This window comes from Coloeus monedula (assembly GCF_965178545.1).
Source record: "Coloeus monedula genome assembly, chromosome: 26".
In the NCBI taxonomy this organism is placed as follows: Eukaryota; Metazoa; Chordata; class Aves; order Passeriformes; family Corvidae; genus Coloeus; species Coloeus monedula.
The window spans coordinates 1,013,948-1,037,817 of record NC_138806.1 but is presented as its reverse complement, the minus strand read 5'-3'; the positions used below and the strand labels follow the sequence as shown (position 1 = coordinate 1,037,817).

Below are 23,870 nucleotides of genomic sequence, written 5' to 3'. Positions count from 1 at the left end.
CGGCGGGTGCGCAGGGGCCGGGCAGCGGAAGGCGGCGGCCGCCATCTTTGTTGGGGCCCGATGCCGGCGGAGAAGATGGCGCTGGATGGGCCCGAGCAGGTGCGGACGGGCCAGGACCGCGCTGGGGCCGCGCTGGGGCTGAACCGGCGGGGCTCGGGCAGGGATCGGAGCGCTCCGTGCTGCCCCGGCTCTGCTGCGGCCGGGGCTGCTCGGGGTCTGGCAGCGCCGTGACTCGGCGGGTCTCGCCTCGGCGGCCCCGGGAGGGCGGCGGGGCCTGAGGGGCGGGCCGGGATCGGGGTCGGGATCAGGATCGGGACCGGGAGCTGCTGTGGGCGCTGCTGGGAGGGATGAAAAGGGGGGACCCAGGACTGGGCTTGGGGGCGTCGGGAAGGGAGTGAGGGGGGGGAAGGGGCCCCTGGGGACCCGGGGCGGGGAATTGGGGCCTGGGGACAGAGGATGGGAGGGTCGGGGCTGATGATGGGCGAGTTGGGGCTCTGTGGGGGGTGCTGAGCTGCGTTGTTGCAGATGGAGATGGACGATGGCAAGGGCGGCTCGGGGCTCCGGCAGTATTACCTGTCCAAGATCGAGGAGCTGCAGGTGAGCTGCGCTGCACGGCACCGAGGCACGGCACTCACAGCCCGCGGGGCGCGGCCCTGTCCCTGAGCTGTCCCAGGGGTGTCGGCGGGCAGGAGCTGGGGCTGTGCTCGGAGCTGGGAGCGCTGCTGCCCTGCCTGAGGGGCTGTCCCCGGCCAGGTCCCTGTCCCAGTGCCAGAGGGCAGGGCTGGATGGGAGATTGGGAAGGAATTGTTCCCTGGGAGGGTGGGCAGGCCCTGGCACAGGGTGCCCAGAGCAGCTGGGGCTGCCCCTGGATCCCTGGCAGTGCCTAAGGCCAGGCTGGACATTGGGGCTGGGAGCAGCCTGGGGCAGTGGGAGGTGTCCCTGCCAGGGCAGGGCTGGGTTGGGATGAGCTTTAAGGTCCCTTCCAACCCAAAGCACTCCGTGGTTCTGTGCTAAAAGCCGTGGTGCTGGGTGTGGGTGAGCCCAGCACAGCCCCCTCAGCAAAGCCTTTTCCCTCCAGCTCATCGTGAACGAGAAGAGCCAGAACCTGCGGCGGCTGCAGGCGCAGAGGAACGAGCTCAACGCCAAGGGTAGGGCCTGGAGCCGCCTCTGCTCACCTGGGGCATGGGCTGGGGGCTCTGGGCTGGGCTGGGGGCTCTGGGCTGGGCTGGGGGCTCTGGGCTGGGCTTTGGGGGCCTCTGAGCTGGGCTTTGGGGGGCTCTGAGCTGGGCTTTGGGGGGCTCTGAGCTGGGGTCTTTGAGCTGGGCTTTGGGGGGCTCTGAGCTGGGGACTCTGAGCTGGGCTTTGGGGGGCTCTGAGCTGGGCTTTGGGGTGCTCCATCCCCTGGGGCCCGTGCTGAGCTGTCCCGTTGCCGTCCCCAGTGCGGTTGCTGCGGGAGGAGCTGCAGCTGCTGCAGGAGCAGGGATCCTACGTGGGAGAGGTGGTGAGAGCCATGGACAAGAAGAAGGTGCTGGTCAAGGTACGAGGCCGAGCTGCCCTGAGGGTGCCAGGGCTGTGGGACCTCCCAGCGTCCCCAGGGGGATGGGCCAGCTCTGCTGGGCCTGGGGCTGCTGCCAGGCCCTGTGGGTGTCCCTCGGCAGGGAACCCCCAGGGAAACCACTCCCAGGGGTGTTTGCTCCTTTGCAGGTGCACCCAGAGGGGAAGTTCGTGGTGGACGTGGACAAGAACATCGACATCAATGACGTGAGTGCCCGGGGCTGCGGGGGGTGCCCAGGGCTGGCAGGGACACCCAGCCCCCCGCGTGTCCCCACAGGTGACCCCCAACTGCCGCGTGGCCCTGCGCAACGACAGCTACACCCTGCACAAGATCCTGCCCAACAAGGTGGACCCGCTCGTGTCCCTCATGATGGTGGAGAAGGTCCCGGACTCCACCTACGAGATGATCGGGGGCCTGGACAAGCAGATCAAGGAGATCAAGGAGGTCATCGAGCTGCCCGTGAAGCACCCGGAGCTCTTTGAGGCGCTGGGCATCGCCCAGCCCAAGGCAAGTACTGCCCTGGGGGGGTCCCTGGGCTGTCCCTGCGCCCCCAGCCAGGCTCTGAGGTGCTACGGGGCTGTTGCAGGGGGTGCTGCTCTACGGCCCCCCCGGCACGGGGAAGACGCTGCTGGCCAGGGCCGTGGCCCATCACACCGACTGCACCTTCATCCGCGTGTCCGGCTCCGAGCTCGTGCAGAAGTTCATCGGGGAAGGTAACGGGGGCGGGGGGTGGCTCTGGGGCACCTCGGGGCTGGGTGGCCCCGGGGCCAGGCTGAGCCCCGTGGCCCCCAGGGGCCCGCATGGTGCGGGAGCTGTTCGTGATGGCCCGGGAGCACGCGCCCTCCATCATCTTCATGGACGAGATCGACTCCATTGGCTCGTCCCGCCTGGAGGGCGGCTCGGGCGGCGACAGCGAGGTGCAGCGCACCATGCTCGAGCTCCTCAACCAGCTCGACGGCTTCGAGGCCACCAAGAACATCAAGGTAGAGGGGCCAGCCCTGCCTGGGGCCCTGGCAGCCCCACGGTGCCTGGGGTGCTGACAGCTGTGCCTCCCGGGCAGGTGATCATGGCCACCAACAGGATCGACATCCTGGATTCAGCCCTGCTGCGCCCCGGCCGCATCGACAGGAAAATCGAGTTCCCCCCTCCCAACGAGGAGGTACCAGAGCCACCCCAGCTGGCCCTGTCCCTGCTGTCCCCCCCCATCCCTGGGAGCCATTCTGGGGCTCCAACCCTCCCTGTGCCCTGCTCCAGGCCCGCCTGGACATCCTCAAGATCCACTCCCGGAAGATGAACCTGACCCGGGGCATCAACCTGCGGAAAATCGCGGAGCTGATGCCGGGGGCCTCGGGGGCTGAGGTGAAGGTGAGCTGGGGAGCCTGGGGACAGCGGGGCTGGCACGGGGGGCATGGCTGACGTCCCTGTGCCGTCCCCTCAGGGTGTGTGCACAGAGGCCGGGATGTACGCGCTGAGGGAGAGGAGGGTGCACGTCACACAGGAGGACTTCGAGATGGCCGTGGCCAAGGTGGGTGCCAGGGGCTCGGTGGCACTGGGGATGACGGGGGCACAAAGTGTCCTGGGCAGTGTTTGCCAGGAGCTGGGAGCTGCAGGGGGACAGACGAGGGGGTTGTCACCATGTGAGTGACAGGGGAGGGGCTGCTGAGCCCTCGCTGTGCAGGGCTAAAACGTGGCCTTGGAGGCGTTTTTGGGGTAATTAACACCCAGTTTGGGTGCTCAATGTTGGACCCGGCCCTGTCCCCTCCCCCAGGTGATGCAGAAGGACAGTGAGAAGAACATGTCCATCAAGAAGCTCTGGAAGTAACGGTGAGGCCGGGGCTGCTCCCGCTGTGCCGTCAATAAAGAGCTGCTGTGGCCAGGCCTGGGCGCTGACTGGGGACTGATTGGGGACGGGGTGGAGGCTGCAGGACACTGCACCCCCCCCAGAGCTGCAGGACACAGCACACACCCCACAGAGCTGCTGCTAACTGCTTTTATTAGAAAAGATCCAAAATAGACAAAAACTGGTTACACAAGAGGCAGAGCAGGCACCCCTGAGCCCGACCCTGGGAATCTGTAAACGCCCCCCCACCTCGGGAGCCTGCAGGGGGGCCAAGGCACTTGAGCGGCAGTGGCACTGGTGGCACTGGTGGCACTGGTGGCACCGTGCCTGTGGTGGCACCGTGCCTGTGGTCCCCTCCCTCCTCCCCAGTATCTCCAGTTCCTGGTGCCCCCACTGCCCGCAGGCTCCTGGGGCACAGCCACCCCCTCTGCCCCCCAGACCTCGTCCAGACAAGTGGTTCATGATGGAATTACGTCAAACAGCGGGAGGGGGGGAAGGAATAAAGTGATTGTCACAAACTGAACCCCAATCCCCGGTTCTGTGTGCCCAGAGCAGCCCTGGGAGCCCCCTCGAGCCCCTGCAGAGCCTAGTGCAGGAAGAGGAACTCAATCAATATATATTAATTAGCTCATCAAATACAAACCCTCTGTACAAAACGCTGCCTTTTTCTTTTTTTTTTTTTTGTTTTTCGTTTGTTTTTGTTTTTTTTATATAAAACCTGTTCACAAAAATAGTGCAAAACGTCGGGGGAGCTGGCGTTTGGAATGACGAACTTTGGTTGAGAGGGCAGGGCGGGGCCTGCTGGGCTCGGCGTGGGGCTGGCAGCTCCTCCCCCGGGCACGGGCAGCGCTTCCCGGCTCCCGGAGGATTTTTGGGAGCGCCAGAGGAGCGGGAATCCCGCGGGGGCTGCGCGGGGAGGGGCGCGATGCAAAGCGGAGGAGGCGCTGCGGGGGGAGCGGGGACCCCGCTGTGCTCGGCCCGGGGGTCCAGGGGGCCGGGGGGCTCCCACCCCCCTCCAGGCACGTCGGGTCTATGCAAGTGCTGAGGCTTCCAGTCGGTACCGTGCGGCTCGGGCAGCGGCGCGGGGGCGGCCCCGGGCCCCCCGCCTTAGGTGAGGCGGATCCCGAGCACTTGTTCCAGTTCCTGCCGGCGCTGCTGGACCTGGGGACAGCGCGGCCGTCAGGGGGGCACGGGGGACGCTGGCCCACGGAGGGGTCACTGCCGGCCCAGCGCCGTGCCCAGCCCCCCGCTCACCTTGGCAAAGATGTGCCTGCCCACGGCCTCCTGCGCCCAGGGCTGTTGGTAGAACTCGGCCCGCCGCTCCTCCTCGGGGTTCCCGATCACGTCCGTGATGATCTGACAGGAGCACCGGGAATGAGCTCCACGGCGGATCCAGCCCCTCCCTGGGCTCCAGGGACAGACCCAGCCCCTCCCAGGACTCCACGATGGACCCAGGCCCCTCTCTGAGCTCCAGGGACAGACCCAGACCCCTGCCAGCCCCTCCCTGGGCTCCGGCATGGACCCAGACCCCTCCCTCAGCCCCATGAGGAATCCAAACACCTCCCTGAGCCCCAGCATGGACCCAGAGCCCTCTCTGAGCTCCAAGATGGACCCAGAGCCCTCCCAGCCCCTCACTCTGCCCAGCCCCAGGGCTTCAGAATCATGGAATTCTTAGGGTTGGAAAAGACCTTCAAGCCTTACTCCAACACCACCACCATGTTCACCCCTGCCCCTGTCCCCAAGTGCCACATCCATGGCTTTGATCCCCTCCAGGGATGGGGACTCCACCCCTGCCCTGGGCAGCTGTGCCAGGGCTGGACACCCCTTCCATGAAGAAATTTTTCTCAATATCCAACCCAAACCTCCCTCGCAATTGCTCCCCTTTACCTTGAGGTCCCTCCTCTGGGATTTGATCCATTCCTGGATGAAATCCTGGGGGTTGTTGCTAAAGCTCAGCATGAAATCCCTCTGTGTCTTCAGCTGGTTGATGGACTCAATGGTCTCGTGGATCTGGGGAGGTGATGGGGTCAGAGGAGCTGTGTCCCCACAGGACACGGCCACCCCAGCCCGCAGGGCTGTCCCCTGCCGCTGTCCCCTCCCACCTTGGCATCCAGGGAGGCGATTTCCTGCTGGTTGGTGGTGGAGGCCAGGAAATTGCTCATCTGGGCTTTGAGGGGATCGTCCACCTCCACGTCGATGTCGTAGCAGGCCGTCTTCTTCTGGTCGTTGGGGTCCACACTGAGGGAACGGGGTTGGGGGCACCTGCTGAGCTGCTGAGGCCGGATGGAGCCCTGACAGCAACACAGGGCCCCAAGAAGCCCCAGATTTGGTGGTTCTTCCCCCTCCCAGGTGACTTGTGCTGGTCCTTCAGGCTCCTCAAAGCCTCCTGCCCGCCCAGCCCATGGAGGCCCCCCAAGTCCCGGGGACACTGCCCAGCCCAGTGCCCACCCACGGGGCACCCCAGGACACTGCCCAGCCCAGTGCCCACCCACGGGGCACCCCCAGTCCTGGGGACACTGCCCAAGCCCACTGCCCACCCTATGGGGCACCCCCAGTTGTGGAGACACTGCCCAGCCCAGTGCCCACCCCGCAGAGCCCCCAGGGGCAGTGCCCAGCCCAGTGCCCACCCCGCAGAGCCCCCAGGGGCAGTGCCCACGCCGTGCCCCCACCTGATGGTGTGGTTGATGATGATGGGGTCCGGGTGCTGCAGGAGCCCCGCCAGCTTCATGGGGATCTCGGAGAAGCGCATTCGGACACAGTTGAAGATCTGGGGGGCAGAGCAGAGCCTCTGGCAACCTCACCTGTGCACCAGGTGGGGCATCCCCAAGCTGGTGCTGCAAGCCAGAGCCCGGGGAAGGGGCACAAGCAGAGCTTGGAGGGGCTGTGGGAGGCGGGAACGCGCTGGTACCTGGCGGAAGTAGCGGTTGCAGTTGATGAACTCCTTCTCGTGGCTGTCCTGCAGTTTGTTGTGTTTGATGTAGAGCCACAGGGCCTGCATGATGCTGGCCCTGGTCTGGGTGTGCACGCCCAGCAGCCGCGCCAGCCGCGGGTCCAGCTTGTACTGGGGGGGCTGCGGGGACAGGCGGGCTCAGCCGCGGAGCCGGCCAGGGCTGCCAGAGCAGAGCCCAGCCTCTGCCCCACCCCCACCCCGACAGCCAGCCCGGAGCACCGGGAACCCCGTGGGTCCTGGGACAGAAGGGATGGGGACCCCAGCCCTCCCTGGGCAGCCTGTCCCAGATTTTAGCCCCCTTTCCATGGAGAAACTCCTCCTGCAGCCTGAGGAAGAGGCGCTCGGAGTGACCCACACAGCCCCTGTGCCCATGCCCAGAGCTCCCCGTGCTCCTTCCAATCCCTGCATCCCCCCACCCTCATCCGAGGCCCTGTCCCAGTTTTTAACTCTCTTTCCATGGAGAAATTCCTCCTGAAGCCCAAAGCAGGGGGAGTGTCTGTGTCTGTCTGGCCCTCTGCAGCGTCCCCCACAGCCCCGGTGTCACTGCGGGTCCCTGCCCAGAGCTCCCCCTGCTCCTTTCACTCCCTGCACCCCCAATCCCTCATCCAAGGCCCTGGCCCAGCCCATCCCCACCCCTGGCTGCCCCCAGGTGGCCCCAGGCCGTACCTGGTGGTCCAGCATGAGCAGCAGGGTGCACTTCACATTGACATCCCCGGGACGCTTCACCTGGAAGCCGTCGGTCTCCTGGGTCGTGGGCATCCGGTGCCACTGCGAGGGACAACGGGGACACTGCTCGGGCCAAGGCCATGGCGGCCACCTGCCAGCGGGGGCTGTGCCAGCAGAGCTGGGCTGGGGCTCTGGGCAGCCTCTGGCACAGCCCCACAGCCTGGGGCACCCCCTGATCCCAGTGGGGTCAGCTCAGAGCCCTCCCAGCCCAGCCCAGCCCAGCCCAGGATGTGCTCCAGCACCAGGATGGAGCAGCACTGGGATGGACTGGGGCAGCTCCAGCCCTGGTGTCCAGGGCTCCCACAGCTTCCCATCAACCCTGCAGGGAAGGGGCATCAGAGCTGCTCCCAATCCCCCCTGGAATGGGATTCAGCCTCTCCACAGCATCTCCTGGGGCAAAAGCACGAGCTGGGAGCACCCAGCAAAGCTCTGATCCCTCTCCAAGGCACTGCTTAACCCCCCCAGGGACCCTCCAGCTCAGGGGCAGGCAGAGGGCAAATCCTTCTTGCCACATGGCACCGGGACGAGCCCCTGTGGGATCTGCGCCAGGCTGGGGGGAGCCGCCTCTGGAGCCGCGTCCCTGCCCCTCGCACCCCACAGCTCCAGCCCCGCTGAGCTGAGCTGTGCCAGGGGAGAAAATGCATCCCTAAACTTGGGCTGGGGAAGCTGGAGAGCCCAGCCCCCACCACCCCTAGCCCCAAAAACCCAGCAGGGCAGGCCCTGGGCTGGGGCTGAGCATCCCGAGGGAGCAGCAGGGCCACGTCCCCATTTCCCAGCGGGACCCTGCCCACCTCACCTCCACCAGGTGATTGTCCGGCCCGTAGAGCTCCTTGTCCAGCTCGATCACGAGGCTCTTGAAGAAGGAGGAGAACTTCCTCTTCTGTTTGCTGGGCTGCAGACAGGGCAGCAGAGAAGCCGGATCCCAAATCCAGCCCCAGACCCCGGAGTGGAGCAGGGGCCGCCCCAGCTGAGCTCTCAGCACAGCACCAGAGCTCCCAGCACCTCCTCATCCCTCCTGGATGGTCCTGATGGACCAGCTCCTCCTCCCACCATCACTCCATCCCTCCTGGATCATTCTCACGGAGCAGAGCTCCTCCCTTCACCACCCTCCATCCGTCCGGGATCCCCATGGACCAGAGCTCCTGCCCCATCCCTCCATCCCTGCTGGTCCTCACATCCTCCAGCAGCTTCCCCTCCACACGGAGCTCCCAGGAGGCCACGCGCTCCCCGCCCTCTCCTTCCTCCTTGGCCGGGGTGAAGGTGTTGGAGATGTAAATCCGGAGCTTCCGCTTTTGCTGTGGAATGGGAACAGAGCAAGGCAGGAGCGGAGTGAGGGCCACTGCAGCACCCACTGCCGGGTCAGGGTGAGAGGAATGGCCTCAGGGCACGTTTAGATGGGATATCAGGGAAAATTCATCCCCGGGAAGGGCTGTGAAACATTGGAATGGGCTGCCCTGGGCAGAGCTGGAATCCCCCAGCGCTGGAAGCATCCAGGAAACTCCTGGATATCCCACCTGGGGCCATGGCTTAGTGTCACGGTTGGACTTGATGACCTTACAGGGTTTTTCCAACCTTAAGGATCCCGTGATTCCATGAATCCACGATTCCCAGCCCCCCACTCACCGTCAGGGGTTTCTTGATGGCCTCCTGGATCTCCATCCTCTTCCGAGCAATGGTTTGGTCCAGCTTGCGCTCGAAGGCCAGGAGGTCCATGTAGGCCTGGGATTCTGGGACCAGCTCCCGGATCTGGACACAGGAATGGTCAATCCCGGTGTGCTGGGATGGGCTGGATCCCCCCCACAGCCCCAGCAGCCAGGGGGACACCAGGTGACCAGTCCAGCACCCAGCTCTTATTTTAAACCCAGCCTGGAGCCCGGCAAAGCTCTGCCCAAACCAGTGTGGAGCCTGTCGCTGTTCCCAGCAGCATTCCTGGTGTCCCAGCATGGAATGGAACCCTGGAATCCCAAGGAGGACTCGGAGGGACCTCCTGAGATCTCCACCCCACCCCATTCCTGCTCCTCGCTTGCTCAGAGTCCAACTTAACCCACCCCAACCCTCCCCTGCAACACCAAGGGAGAGACAGAAACATCCCAGGGTGCTTTGGGATTGAGCAGAAATTCCCAGCGGGCACAAGGGAACTCGGGGAGATCCCCCCCACCCTGGCATGAGGGGACACTCACCCTCTGTGGCAGCACCTTGTCAGCCATCTTCCTCCTCTTCACCCTGGGAAACAGGGAACAGTCACAGCTCCCACGGGACAGCCGCTCCTGCCCGTGGGGGGATGGGTACTGGGAAAGGCTCTTCCCCAGAGGGTGCTGGGCACTGCCCAGGCTCCCCAGGGAATGGTCCCGGCCCCGAGGCTGCCAGAGCTGCAGGAGCGCTGGGACAGCGCTGCCAGGGATGCCCAGGGTGGGGTTGTTGGGGGGTCTGTGCAGGGCCAGGCTGGGACTGGCTGATCCCGGGGTCCCTTCCAGCCCAGGATATTCCAGGGGGAAGGTGTTAGACGTTAGAGCCCAACACCAGGGAAGGAAATCCAGGAAATCCTGGAGCAAGGGGAAGTGATACAAGGCAAAGCCAGGGCCTGCAGGACAGAATTCCCAAATTTCCCCTCTGGAAGCAGCCATCCCATTCTCCCAGTGCTGCCAACCAAAGCCACTGCCAGGAACTCCCTTAAACCCAGCTCAAACCAAACCCTGCTGTGGTGGGGCTGAAATCCTGGGAAAACCCAGCTCAGCTGGGCCCGATCCTGCCCAGTGCAGATTCCCACCATCCCGAGCCCATCCCAGCGCCCGCCGAGCTCCTGCAGAGCCTGGGCACAGCAGGGAATGCCCTGCTCCTGCTTCCCTGCACGGGACACGGGGCCAGGAGCACCATGGGGCCAGGGAACTGGGGAGTCCCAGCTCTCCAGCTGCACGTGGAGCAGCAGGATCACACAGGAGGGGTCCAGGGACACACAGGAGGGGTCCTGGGTCACACAGGAGGGGTCCAGGATCACACAGGAGGGATCCAGGGTGGCACAGGAGGGGTCCAGGGACACACAGGAGGGGTCCAGGGACACACAGGAGGGATCCAGGGAGCACTGGATGCTCCAGAAGGACTCTCAAGGACAGCTCAGAGTCCCTCTCTGGAGCAATTCCTGCCCCATCCGACCCCTCCTGCCTGCAAGGTCTGGATACCCCAGAGCAGCTGGCAGCTCCCCTGATCTGCTGGCTGGGAGCAGGGAATGCCAGCCAGCTGAGCCTGGCTGATCCCAGATCCCAGTGCCCAGCCCAGGGTGGCTCTGATGTCCCTGTGGCTGCCAGGCTGCTCCCTGATCCCAGCTGGCTCCGGCTGTGCAGCTGCCGGGATGCTCCGGGAGGGAGCACTGGAGCTCCAGGGAAGGGAAAGGGAGCTGAGCATCCATGAGCACCAAGGGATCCTGCCTGGAGACTCCCGGAGTCAGGAAACCCTCATGGGGAGTGATCAGCAGGGCTGTGAACTCGTGAGGAGCTCCTGGCAGAGCCCAAACAGAGAGCCCTGCCCTGCCTGCAGCTCCAGGAGGCATCCCTAAAACCCACCAGCCCCATCTCGCCCTTCCCTAAAACCCACCAGCCCCATCCCGCCCTTCCTTAAAACCCACCAGCCCCATCCCGCCCTTCCCTAAAACCCACCAGCCCCATCCCGCCCTTCCAGCCACATCTGTGCCCGCCAGAGCCACCAGGGACCCCTGGGAGCACGAGGAAGACCCCCAGGAGCTGCTGCTGGGGACACCACGAGGCTCTTTGGCTCCTGGTGTGGACATCAGAGCGAGGGGAAGCTGCAGACTGAGGGATCTCTGCCCCCATCCCGAAACATTCCTGAGCCCCACAGGTGCCGGGCTGGAGGAAAGCCCTGCTGGTCCCCCCTGCAGCAGGACAGGAGCTGTGGCACTCTGCACGGTGGGACACTTGTGACACACTCGAGTGGGGACCTGGAGAGGCTCTGGGGTCTTAAAGAGAGTCAAATGCTGACTGGACACGGCCCTGGGATCCCTGTCCCGGATGGAATCACATCCATGTTTTTACAGCTCTGTACCTGCACTGAGAGCTTGTTTACCCCTACACTTACATTAGATATTATTTACAGTTATATGGATATTCCCAGAACAGGGCTCTCCTGTGCTCTGGGGGATTTTCCCAGCAGAAAATCCTGTTGGGACTGAATTCTTGTGCCTGGCTCGAACAAAGCAGCTCCTGGATGGAGAACATGAGCTGAAACACCCTGGATTCGTTGGGAAGCAGGGACGCCGCCTCCCATCAGCACAGATGAGCGTGGCAGCCCTGGGAACGTTCAAGGACAGGGCTTGGAGCACCCTGGGCTGGTGGAAGGTGCCCTGCCCACGGTGGGGTGGCACTGGATGGGTTTAAGCTCCTTGCACCCCAACCACTCCATGATTTTATGACATGCAGGACTCCCCCCATCCCAAGGGAATCCCCCCTGGAGGGGACATCCCAGCCCTTACCCTCTCCTGGGGGTGGCCATGGGTGGCTGTGCCTGAGGGGTCAGCAGGCGCTTCCTGAAGGGATCCATCATGGCCTGGGGCAGGCCGGGCCTCAGCGGGGTCGCTGCTCCGTAGGGGGGGGCTCCCGGGGGTCCCACCTGCAGCCCGGCCATGGGCATCCTGCTCCCGGGGGGCATCCCGGGGCGCTGCTGGAAAACAGGGACACGGGGGTTAAACAGGGCCCTGACACGGTGCCACCCACCAGGTGCCACCCAGCCGAGGGTGAATCCTGGGGCAGGGAATGACAGCAGACAGAGGAGAAGCCATGGGGCGCAGGGAAGCCCGGCCTGGCAGCAGTGGAGGCCAAGCCCCGCTGGTGGCCCCGTGCCACCACCCCACAGCTGCAAGAGGACACTGCCAGCAACGTCCCCACACCGGGCAGCTCGCGGGTTCCCCTCTGGAAAGCAGCACCGGAGGGGGAGCGGGGCAATCCCAGCTCCTCCCACAGGCAGGAAGGAAGGGAGGGATGGAGCAGCCAGCTCCTGTCCTTCCCCTCCAGGGACACACACCGGGAATTCGGGAGCCACGGCACAACCCCGAGGGGTCCCAGCCCTGGCAGCCCCTCTGCACCCCCGGAGCGCTGACCAGCAGCACCCACTGGTGCCTCGGGTGCCACTGGGTTGTCCCCACTGGGGACAGCCGGTCCCAGCCCCCACCAGCCCCCGCTCCTCCTCCTCCTCCAGCAGCTTCCCGGGATCCTTTGATCTTCGGCTCCCCCTGCCAAGGTGGGAGGTTTCGAGAGCCACCGAGCCAGCAGAGCAGCATTTCTGCCCTGCCCCGGGCCCCTGACGTGCCAGGACATCCCCACAGCCCGGCAGGGCAGGCAGCCAAGGGAACAGCTCACTCCCTGCACACAGGGATTCACCTGGGAGTAAACCCGGGATGCAGCAGGGTTGGGAACACGGGGTGCAGCCAGCCTGTCCTCCACAGCCCAGAGCTGCAGCAGGGGTTGGTTTGATGGTCCTGCAGCCTCAAAAACCCTAAAAACCACCCCCACCTCCGTGAGCAGCTGCTAAACACGAACCCAAGGGTCTGAGCTGCCCCAGGTGCCCGTGCCAGAGGGAGATCCCAGAGGAGCGCTGTGTTCCAGCCGGGAGCAGGGCACAGCAAGGCCCCAGGATTAGCGCTGCTCGAGGAAGCTCAAAGCCCGCCAGGCGCAGGCTGAGCCCGTTACACAACAAACACAACCCCACACTCGCTCCAGAGCCTCTGCAGCAGCAGCCCCAGAGCCCGGGCTCTGAGCTGCCCTTGCCCCAGGGCAGGAGGCTCCTTTTTCCTCCTCCCAGCTCCCAGATGTTCCTCTCCTTCCGCTCAGCCCCCTTTGCGCAAGGCCTCGTGACTCTGGCAGCAGCAGTGAGGGCGAGCAGGGCCAGCAGCACCTTTCTGTGCCAAAACCACAAGGCCAGGACCCAGTTTCTGTGGGTTTATCGAGAAATCCGTTGTGGCAGGGCCGGGAGGACCCACACCCTGTGTAACAGGACAAACACAGTAAATACTGTTCTTCCACAGCCCAGAGCTGCAGCAGGGGTTGGTTTGATGGTGCTGCAGCCTCAAAAACCCTAAAACCACCCTCACCTCTGTGAGAAGCTGCTAAACACGGAGCCAAGGGTCTGAGCTGCCCCTGGTGCCCGTGCCAGGGGGAGATCCCAGAGGAGAAGGATCAGCTCCGGCACAGCTGGGTAACCCCTGTGTGACCCAAACCTGTGCTGACACCTGCCAGGGCTTCTGGAGAGCACAGAAATCCCCAGAAGGAGCTGGGAAACTTTTGATTTGGAATTCCTGGGCCTCAGGAGCAGCTCAGTGCAGAGGCCAGGCTGGAAGCAGAGCCTGCATTCCCTGGAGCCACCGGGAAACCCTGCCCCGTGTAGTTTTCAGTGCCTGGAGGGCCAGGGAGGTCCCACGGCTACAGAGACATTCCCTGTCCTGGGAATGCTGTCAGGAGCTTGCCTGGAGCTGACCCAGCCGTGTCCAGCTCCTGTCCTTCAGCCAGGGCAGACCTGAGGCCTCTCCTCCCTCCTTCTGCCACTCCGTGGAGCACGTTTTGGATCTACCCCTGAAATGAGAGGTTTGGAGGCTTCCGGGAGTCTTTGACAGCTCCACGTCCTTGGGGCAGGTCTCTGGCGTGTGCAGCTGCTCCTTCCAGGGCTCCACTGGGACAATTCCATGGGCAGGGAGAGGTTCAGCACAAGGACACACGGATTTGTCTCATCTTAACGTCCCCATCACCTCCCAAAGCATCTGAGAACCATCAGGCACAGCTCAGCTGCCCGGGCAGCGACTTCCAGCCCACAGGGACCCGCGCTGGATCGCCCGGATGAGCAGTAAGGGGACAGCAGAACGCTCCACATGGATTTTTCCCCTCACTTTACCCTCAGGATTTTCACATTTGCAACAGAGAAACCTCTTGGCTCAACCAGACTTGCCCCCAAAGGCTCTCAGACCCTTCTGACACAAGCCCAGCTTAAAACCTGCAGCCAAGCCAGGCAGCAGCACCAGAGCGCGGGGTGAAGGCTGTCCCCAGCCCCTTTCGGAAAGCCTGGCAATTCCCAGGATGCAGAGGGCTTAAACTCAGGAAATTTGATTAAACCAGCTCCAAGCAGGAGCTCGTTCCTGCCCAGCACCCCCTGTCCCCATGCCACCCCCGGGGCCGCCCCGTCCCCTCCCCTCAGAGGGGCGGACAAAGGGCAAACCCTGCAAGCTCAGCGCGAGGAACAGCCTGGATCCCGGCCAGCCTTCCCTGCGGAGCCTCTGGAAGCAGGACAGCAAACAGCTCGTGTCTGTCCCTGCCAGGGCCGGCCGAGGGATGGGGCTGCGCTGGGGGTTCATCCCAGGTCACCGTGCAGGCCACGGGCCCCGGGGCAGCTCTGCTCGGAACCGGCCCCGGCTGAATCCAGCGGCAGGCTGGAAGGATTCCCGAGGGATGTTTGCTGGCATGGCAGGAGCCTCCGAGCCTGCCAAAGGCCCCTTCTTGAGGAAGCGCAGCCCAGAAGTCGGGGGCTGGTCACAGAAAGGAGAAGCAATAAATCTCAGGATGGATCTGCAGGAAGAAGCTGGGCTGGAGAGAGAACTTGAGGCAAAGCAGGAATTGTGCAAACAGCTCCAGAGCCTCTTCCAGGATCCTGGCTCTTCCCTGCACCTCCCCAGCCAGGGGGAAGGCTCCTCCCCACAGTCACCCCAGGATCCAGCTCCGTGCACACCGACAGGGAACCAGGGAGCCAGAGCCCACATCCATCCTCGCCCGGGGCTCTGGGAGCAGAGCCTGGCCCAGCACCAGGAGCTCTTCTGCGAGATCCTCCCCTCGTGCCCGGGCAGCAGCACTTCCCATGGGGATATGGAAACCACCCCTGTTCAAGCTCCACACTGGGCTGGGCTCAAGGAGAGCTCGGATGCCCAGGGCTTTGCATGGACTGGGATCAACTGAACCCCCAGCACACCCCAAATGGGTGATTTTTCCCCTTTGTTCCTCCTTATCTGTGAGCAAATCCCTCTTGGGAGGGTGCCAGGGAGAGCCTGGGCTGCTGCTGGCACAGACCTCGAGCTGGGAGGTGCTGCTGGGATCGAGATGCTGCTGCAAACTCTGCTGCAGCTCCCTGCAAGCTCCCAAATCCCCCACGCTCGGAAAACCTCAGTGTGTGAGACACGAGGAGCTCCAGGAGGCAGATCTCAGCTGAAAACCGGACAGGAGGAAGTGGTAAATCAACGGGAGAAGGGCACAGCGCAGGCACAGCCCCCAGCAGAGCCAGGACACGTCCTGGAATGCCTCCAGCAGCAGCAGAGCTGTGTGGGCTGGACAAACCTGCCTGTCCACAGCCCCACAGCCCAAGCCCTGCACCTCCCAGGGCAGGGAAAGGAGAGGTCTCAGGGATTCAGATCCCACAGGGGCAGCAGCAGGAACAAGGAACAAAGGGTTGGCTCCTCCTGGGAGCTGCAGGAGGCTCTGGGGAGGAGCAGAGCTGGGCCTGGCACAAACCCTGCCCGTGGTGTTCCTGCAGCGCCAAACTCTCCGGGAACGGCCCCGGGGGCTCCCGGGAAGGCCCTGTGGAAGCAGAGGGAGCAAAGCCCTGGAGGTGCTGCTGCTCCCCCTCCACTGTCACGTCCCCAGGAGCAGCAGAGCAGAGCGTGCCTGGGCTCTGCCGCTGCCCTCCTCCCCCTGCTCCAAGGGACAGTGTCCATCTGCTTTGGATCAGCGCTGGAAGCAGCTCCAGGCTCGGGCTCTGATGAAACCTGCCCTGGAAAGCCTCTCCCTCGGGAAGGGTGGGGTTATCCAGCACAAGCAGCTTTCTGGAGCAGCTCCAGCCCTGGCTGTTGTCCCCTGGCCCCCTCCAAGCCCATCCTAAGCGCTCCATGAGCAGCAGCCCTGCTCTCCCTGCCCCCAAAGGGGTGGATTTCCCCTGCACTGCACCCTCTCCAACATGTCCAGGCCTCCCCAGTTTCACCTGGCACAACATTCCACACTTCCTCGGTTCCTCCGTCCCGCTGCCCCCGTGGATTTCTCCATGAAGCACGACTTTCCTTCCCACTGCCATCTGCCCAGGGACGGGATCACCGAGCTGCTTCCAGGCTTGGCAGTTCTGGGACTGCAGCAGCCTCCTGTCCCAGGGAATCCAGGCTCTGTCTTCCCAACATGTGCCAGTAAAACCCCTTTAATGGGGACCTAATTCTGCACCAGGGAAGCATCGGCTGGGGGTAACTGCAGGGCCTGAGTGCTGCATTCCAAGGCCTCATCCTACACGGATCCACGCTGCTCCAGGCCACAGTGCCAACCCCAAAACTCGGGAAAAACTCTCCTAAACCTGGAACAACCACCTGAAAAAACAGGAAGGCTCCTTCTGGCTGACCTTCCATGGAACAGCACAACCTGGATGCTGGGGCTCAGCCTGTAATCCCTGCTGCTCCAGGGACAGGGATCAGGGTGGGGGATGTGCCCACACCCCCCACACACAGCCTGATCCTCCTGCTCCTGGGAAAAGGCCTCTCCTTCCTGCTCCAGGCACGGCACCGGCCCCTGGCTGCTCTGGAAACATCAGCTGCCCCCAGAGGGAGTGATGCCCTCGGATTCCCTGCCGGGGCTGCCAGGAGATCCCCAGCAGGCACACGAGGATGTCCAAAGGACGAGCATATGTTTAATAATCCCGAGATTAGAGCCCCTAAGCCCTCGTTAGCCTGGCCAGGGCCCCTTGTGTCTCCTGGTGCCCAAACAACGCAGCTCTTCCTTAAACTGGGACAGAAGCAAGCCCCGGGGGGATGGCAGCGATGGGAGGGGCTGTTTTCCCCAGCCTGGGAATTGCAAAACAAAGGGCAGACCCTCTGGATGCTCTCCTTTCCCAGGCTCAGGGAGAGGCTGCTCAGCGCCAGCCCCGGGGCTGGATCCCGCTGGATCCCGGGGGGACATCACGGCGGGGACATCACGGCGGGGACATCACCCCCTGCTCCCGACACCTGCTGCCACCCCAGCAGCGGGCAAGCAGCATCTGCCAGCCTGTTTACCCGGCTGGCTCCAGCTTCCCAGCTGGATTTTGCACCCTGCACATGCAAGGTCAGGCAGTGCCCCCGCCTCGAGTTACCGGCGCCTCACGCTCGGCCAGCTCAGCTTCCAACAGCATTTTCTGCCGTTTTTAAGGCTGCAGGAGGAAGTTGTTTCCTTCTCCTGTGTTAAGGAGCCAGAACCTCCCTGAGCTTGGTTTATTTCCTGAGTTTTAAATCATGCAAATCAGGCACAGCTCCGGAGGAGGCGGCCCAGGAGAAGGTGTTGCACAACTGGGCTCCTCCATTTCCAGCCTGCCTGGAAAACTGAGCTTTACACCCGAAAACTCATTCCCAAAATAATCAGCACGAGCTTGGGAGCGAACTGAGAAGCCGGGTGTGCAAGCGGGAGCAGGAACACGTGTCAGGATGTACTTCTCACTGCTGGAATCTCACAGAATCCTGGAATGGGTTGGGTTGGGAGGGACCTCAAAGCCCCTCCAGTGCCACCCCTGCCCTGGCAGGGACACCTCCCACTGTCCCAGGCTGCTCCCAGCCCCAATGTCCAGCCTGGCCTGGGACACTGCCAGGGATCCAGGGGCAGCCCCAGCTGCTCTGGGCACCCTGTGCCAGGGCCTGCCCACCCTCCCAGGGAACAATTCCTTCCCCGTATCCCATTCATCCCTGCCCTCTGGCACTGGGATCCATTCCCTGTGTCCTGCCCCTCCAGGCCCTTGTAAACACAGCTCTTACTTCCTGAATTTACTTGTAAAAGACACCAGGCTGAAAAACGAGCGATTTCTTGTGCTTTTTGAGGGCTGCTCGTTGTTTTGATTTACTTTCCCCAACATTACCGAGTGCCTGCTCCCCTCTCCCACCACTAAGCAAGCCCTTGTTCTTGCGGAGGATACACCGAGAATACTCCGAGGATACACCGAGCCCACACCTGCACACCACGCGTTACCTCCGCCTTTGCCAAGGACGCAAACGTGTTCCAGGCGGGTCTGTGCCGGGGGATGGGAAGGACGGGATAGGATGGGATGGGAAGGACGGGGTGGCTGCGGAGGCGGATCGGGCTCTCGGCCCCACCGGAGCGGCCCCGGCCCAGGCCCGGGCTCGGCTCAGCCGCTGCGGGAGGGGACGGGCCCGGCCGAACTTTTACCGGGCTTTGAGGGTGCAAAGTGAGAGCAGGGGAAGAGGCAGGTGTCCCGAGTAAAAAGGGCAGCAGAACGGCCCCATCGGGGGGCCGGCCGGGGGTCCCGGGCCCGCTCCGGGCGATGCCGGCCAGGCCCGGCCGCGCTGCCCCGGGAAGGCCCCGCCGGTCCCCCAACCCCGGCCCGGGACCCTGGGTGCTCTCCGGGCCCCTCCCGCCGCCCCGGGGCGCCTCACCTGGTACTGCGCGGCGGCCGGGCCCATGGCGCGGTAGCCCGGGGCGGCGGCGGGCGCGGGGCTGGGGCCGCGCAGCAGGGCGGTGCCGGGCCCCGGGGCCGGCGGGGCGGCGGCGGGGGGCAGCGGGCTGAGCGGGAAGGCGCCGCGCCCGGCCATGGCAGGGCCGCAGCGGACGGGACGGGGCGGAGAGGCCCCGGCAGCGGCTCCGAGCGGCGGCGGCGGCGCCGGGAACAGGAACGGGAACGGCTCCGCGCGCGCCGCCTCAGGCCCCGCCCCGGGACACAGCCCCGCCCCGGGACACAGCCCCGCCCCGGGACACAGCCCCGCCCCGGGACACAGCCCCGCCCCGGGACACAGCCCCGCCCCGGGACACAGCCCCGCCCCGGGACACAGCCCCGCCCCGGGACACAGCCCCGCCCCGGGACACAGCCCCGCCCCGGGACACAGCCCCGCCCCCGGTACAGCCCCGCCCCCCGAAGGGCCCCGCCCCGGGTACAGCCCCGCCCCCGGTACAGCCCCGCCCCCCGAAGGGCCCCGCCCCGGGCACAGCCCCGCCCCCGGTACAGCCCCGCCCCCGGTACAGCCCCGCCCCCGGTACAGCCCCGCCCCCCGAAGGGCCCCGTTCCGGTACAGCCCCGCCCCCGAAGGGCCCCGCCCCGGTACAGCCCCGCCCCGGTACAGCCCCGCCCCGGTACAGCCCCGCCCTCCCGGTCCGCCCTTCCTCAGGCCCCGCCCCCCGCACACCCGGGAGCTCCGCCCAGCCCGGCAGAGGCTCCGCCCCCCGCGCGCGCGTGTGACGTAGCGTGGGTGACGTCAACGTGTGATGTAGGTGACGTCGGTAACGTGCAGGTGCGTGTGCAAGGGCGTGCACGTGAACGCGGGTGTGTGGACACCTGTGCGGGTGTGCGTGTGCACGGGGGTGTGTGCGTGCGTGCGTGGCTGTGTGCACGGTGTGTGTTTGCACGGTGTGTGCGGGTGTGCGGGTGTGTGTGTGTGTGTGGGTGTGTGTGTGTGTGTGGGTGTGTGTGTGTGCGGGTGTGCGGGTGTGTGTGTGTGCGGGTGTGTGTGTGTGCGGGGGGTGTGTGTGTGTGTGCGGGTGTGTGTGTGTGTGCGGGTGTGTGTGTGTGCGGGTGTGTGTGCGTGTGTGCGGGGTGTGTGTGTGTGCGGGGTGTGTGTGTGTGTGCGGGTGTGTGTGCGTGTGTGCGGGTGTGTGTGTGTGCGGGGGGTGTGTGTGTGTGTGCGGGTGTGTGTGTGTGTGCGGGTGTGTGTGTGTGCGGGTGTGTGTGCGTGTGTGCGGGGTGTGTGTGTGTGCGGGGTGTGTGTGTGTGTGCGGGTGTGTGTGCGTGTGTGCGGGGTGTGTGTGTGCGGGTGTGTGTGTGTGTGTGCGGGGTGTGTGTGTGCGGGGTGTGTGTGTGTGTGCGGGTGTGTGTGCGTGTGCGGGTGTGTGTGTGTGCGGGTGTGTGCGGGTGTGTGTGTGCGGGGTGTGTGTGCGGGGTGTGCGTGTGTGCGGGGTGTGTGTGTGCGGGGTGTGTGTGCGTGTGTGCACGGTGTGTGTTCATAGGGCTCTGTGGCTGTGTGTGTGCAGGTGTGCCCCTGTGCGGAGGCGTGTGCGTGTGCACTGACACGTGCGAGTGCCTCGGGTGTGCGGGGGTGTTTGCACACCTGCTGGGGTGAGGGCTCGTGTGTTCACACCTCAAGTGTTTGCACACACGCGTGTGCGGGTGTGGGGCACGGGGGGATGGGCACCCTCGGGTGTGGGTCACAGACACGGGTGGGGGCGGCTGCGGGAGTCTCGGGGGTCCCGGTAGTCCTGGGAATCCCGGGATTCCCAGAGGTCTCAGTGGTCCTGGGGGTGGCGAGGATCCGGGGGACCCTGGAGTCTCGGTGATCGCGGGGCTCTCAGGGGTCCCGAGGCTCTCGGGGGTCCCGTTGGCCCCGTTAGCCCCGGCTGTCCCGTTAGCCCTGGTAGCCCCGTTAGCCCCGGCTGTCCTGTTAGCCCTGGTAGCCCCGTTGGCCCCGTTAGCCCCGGCTGTCCCGTTGGCCCCGTTAGCCCCGACTGTCCCGTTAGCCCCGTTAGGCCCGGCTGTCCCGTTAGGCCCGGCTGTCCCGTTAGCCCCGCTAGCCCCGGCTGTCCCGTTAGCCCCGGCTGTCCCGTTGGCCCCGTTAGCGCCGTTAGCCCCAGCTGTCCCGTTAGCCCCGGCTGTCCCGTTAGCCCCGGCTGTCCCGTTAGCCCCGTTAGCCCCGGCTGTCCCGTTAGCCCCGCTAGCCCCGGCTGTCCCGTTAGCCCCGGCTGTCCCGTTAGCCCCGCTAGCCCCGGCTGTCCCGTTAGCCCCGGCTGTCCCGTTGGCCCCGTTAGCGCCGTTAGCCCCGTTAGCCCCAGCTGTCCCGTTAGCCCCGGCTGTCCCATTAGCCCTGGTAGCCCCGGCTGTCCCGTTAGCCCCGGGGGTCGCGGCTGTCCCGCGGCGCGGCCGCCAGGGGGCGCTGCAGGGCCGCGCTCCGCGCTCGGGATGGCGCGAAAGCCCCGAAATCCCCCAAATTCCCCTTAAATTCCTCAGTCCTGGCGGGGAACGCTCCGGGCCCGCATGGAATGAGGGTTTAGGGGTGTGTTTGCAAACCCTCCGGCTCTGCAGCCGCACCTGGGCGCTCCCACAGCGGGCTGGAACCATCACTGAAACCCTTCGGAAGCGCTGACACCTCAATAAAGGCAGCAAAAACCCGTCCCGAGGCGATTTGAGCCGCTGGTAACCCTCAGTGAAATCCAGGGAAAGACTGGAATTTCTGGACACTCAGAGATGCTCAGGGCCCACTCCGTATCCGGGAATTCCTCAGCTGCTGAGTCCATCCCCGGGCTGGCATCACACCCTCACTGCAGGTGTAGCTGCTGTCTCTCATCCCAGCAGATTTTCCCATGGTTCTGGGGAGGTTTCCAGGATTTTGGGGCAGTCTGTGTCCTGTATAGTCCCTGTCTGTCCAATGAAGGCATCGGGATGGGCAGGAAAAGGGACGATGACGTTCCCCTCCGGTGGCTTCACCACAGCACCCCAGGCAAAGCCCAGCTGCGGTGGCAGCTGAGCCTCCTCACACCGTGGGTGTCACCGAGGACCTTCCCCTGAGCAGAATTCCTGCGGATTCAAGCTTGGAAAAGGCTCCTTTCCCTCACGGGGCTCACGTCCTCAGTGGGGTTTGTCCCAGTCTCATTCCTGGTGGCTCCGTGGGGACAAGAGTTTGTTCCCTGGGGGACACACAGGGCTCTGCTCTTCGCTCACTGAGATGATTTTCCTGCTTCCTTCAGAGAGGGCTGTGCTGGGTGCTGCTTTCCTTCCCCACAGGAAAACCATTCTCCAGGATCCAGAGCTCCTTTTCCCACTCCTAGGTAGGAAAAAGCCCTGAACCAGGGAAGCCTCTCCTTGTAGAATTTTTGCTTTTCCTGAAATGGAAGCAGCGCTTCCAAAGCAAAATAAACTGGACAAGGCTGGAGCTGAGCCTGATTTCTTTCCAGGCAGGTCCCAGCCATCCTGGGATGCAGAAGGGATGGGATTCCAGGAAAACCAGGCAGTGATTGTGATTCGGATTAGGGTTTTGTTGCCTTTCCAGCGCTGTTGTCATTGCTGTTTTCCCTGAGCCCATGGAGAGTCCCAGGGCTTGGGGACACCCCGGGGCCTCCTCCCATCCCTCTCTGCTGAGCGACCTTCAGGACGTTGCTTCTTTCCCCCTCTCCTGAGTTTTCCCCCTCCCTGCTGGACTGGGAGAAGCTCCATCCCAAAGTGCTGCTGCAACAGGAGATTCCCGTGCCTGGGGCAAAAATTCCCGAAGAGCCACAGCTCCATTTTCCCGGCAGGAAAACCCCTCTGGGAGTCTCCCAGGTCCTCAGCAGGATTTGCAGCTGCTGTGTGGCCCGCGGCACCTCCGTGCCCCACTGCCCTTCCAGGGGGCATCAGGCACTTTGGGAAAAGCCTCCTTCCCGTTTTCCCTCCCTGCAGCTCCCGGCTCCATCCTCTCCCCTTCCTCGGGTGCTGGTGCCACTCTCCTCCTCCCGGGGCGTTTCCCAGGATGTGCAGACGCCAGCAATGAACGGCTTTGCTGGAATTCCTCTGGAGATGGGGAACGTTTCCAGCGTCCCAGCAGGTGCCAGCTCAGGGCAAACCCCGAGGCTGCTGATTAAAGGATCCTTTCTGTGGCGCTTACTCTGCTGCCTGCTCTGTGATTGAAATCAATTAACCAGACCCTGTTAATCAGCACAGGTGAGGCTCAGTGCTTCCCTGTCGGTGCTTGTTCCTGGCTGTCTGCAGGGACCAGGCAATCTTCCCCTCTGGATGGGAAACCGGGAGCATCCTGGGCATCATTTTCATTTAAATCTCCCTTTTTGAGGTCATTCCAAATCCATGCCCGTGGCCACTTGGGGATATTCCACAAAAACCCTCCTAGGGCTGGAAAACTCTCCCAGGTGGTGGAGGAGGAAAGCAGCAGGATCAGGATTGTTTGATCCTGCCGAGGAAAGGCCCGGAGCCCGGGCAGCTGCAGAGATTCCAGACCAAGCTGTGCTCCACAGGGAGGATTGAGGGAGCCACACGGAGCCACCAGCACAGCCTGGGCCTTGCAGATTCCATGTCAGGTTTTATTTCTTGGAGCAGCGGGATGGATGCACGCCTTGGATGCCGCTCCATGAGTTAAGCCCCTTCCCAGGATCCCATGGCTCCCAGGAAAGCACTAGAAGTAGGTTTTGGGGGATAATGGGCTGGGGATGGCTCTGGGTCCTTGAGCAGTGGAGAAGTTTGGGTGGGAGAGACATTCCACACTGAGATCTTGGCCACCCATCACCCCGGTGCTTCCAGGACAGTTCCGTGAATCCACGGACAAAGCCCTGGATTTTCCTTCGGGAGGGGTGACACCTCCAGGGATGATGTCCCCTCCCAGTGGGACAAGTGGCTTTGTGGTGCCCATTGACATTTCAGGGCTCCACAGCTTGAGCTGAAACCTGGAGAGGGACTGGGGACAGGGGATGGAGGGACAGGACACAGGGAATGGATCCCAGTGCCAGAGGGCGGGGCTGGATGGGATACTGGGAAGGAATTGTTCCCTGGGAGGGTGGGCAGGCCCTGGCACAGGGTGCCCAGAGCAGCTGGGGCTGCCCCTGGATCCCTGGCAGTGCCCAGGCCAGGCTGGACATTGGGGCTGGGAGCAGCCTGGGGCAGTGGGAAGTGTCCCTGCCAGGGCAGGGCTGGCACTGGGTGGGATTTAAGCTCTCCCAGCCCAACCCATTCCATGCTCCCGGTGGGGTGGAGCAGATTCCAAACTCAGAGCACATCACTGCCGTCCCCTGGGCAGGTGTGCTCCTCATCTGGGAGAACGAGGGAATTCCCTGCTTTTCATCCATCCCCAGCCTGGCTGCTGCACAATCTCCATCCAGCCACGAGCCTTTGCCTATCCC

The 23,870-nt window shown here is 64.2% G+C and overlaps 2 protein-coding genes across 4 annotated transcripts; one reads left to right on the top strand and one right to left on the bottom strand.

Moving 5' to 3' along the window:
• The first annotated feature begins 16 nt into the window (after nt 1–16).
• PSMC5 (proteasome 26S subunit, ATPase 5) lies at nt 17–4,030 on the top strand. The gene is made up of 12 exons (XM_082297148.1): nt 17–99; nt 526–597; nt 1,079–1,148; nt 1,440–1,537; nt 1,705–1,761; nt 1,832–2,062; nt 2,142–2,268; nt 2,348–2,538; nt 2,616–2,714; nt 2,810–2,920; nt 2,994–3,080; nt 3,324–4,030. The coding sequence occupies exons 1-12, from the start codon at nt 61–63 to the stop codon at nt 3,375–3,377; spliced, it is 1,236 nt and encodes a 411-aa protein (XP_082153274.1). The 5' UTR covers nt 17–60; the 3' UTR covers nt 3,378–4,030.
• Nucleotides 4,031–4,215: 185 nt separating this feature from the next.
• On the bottom strand, nt 4,216–18,678 carry SMARCD2 (SWI/SNF related BAF chromatin remodeling complex subunit D2). 3 transcript variants are annotated; one of them, XM_082297145.1, is made up of 13 exons: nt 18,443–18,678; nt 11,552–11,739; nt 9,252–9,294; nt 8,695–8,817; nt 8,247–8,366; nt 7,868–7,963; nt 7,012–7,113; nt 6,304–6,465; nt 6,065–6,162; nt 5,498–5,633; nt 5,283–5,405; nt 4,650–4,751; nt 4,216–4,556 (listed from the first exon to the last, which is right to left on the bottom strand). In XM_082297145.1, exons 1-13 carry the CDS (start codon nt 18,596–18,598, stop codon nt 4,503–4,505), a joined length of 1,503 nt encoding a protein of 500 aa, XP_082153271.1. In that variant the 5' UTR covers nt 18,599–18,678; the 3' UTR covers nt 4,216–4,502. The 3 variants fall into 3 exon arrangements, with proteins under 3 accessions (XP_082153271.1, XP_082153273.1, XP_082153272.1); XM_082297147.1 differs by having other exon boundaries at nt 6,304–6,351; XM_082297146.1 differs by having other exon boundaries at nt 11,552–11,736.
• Between the last annotated feature and the right edge of the window lie 5,192 nt (nt 18,679–23,870).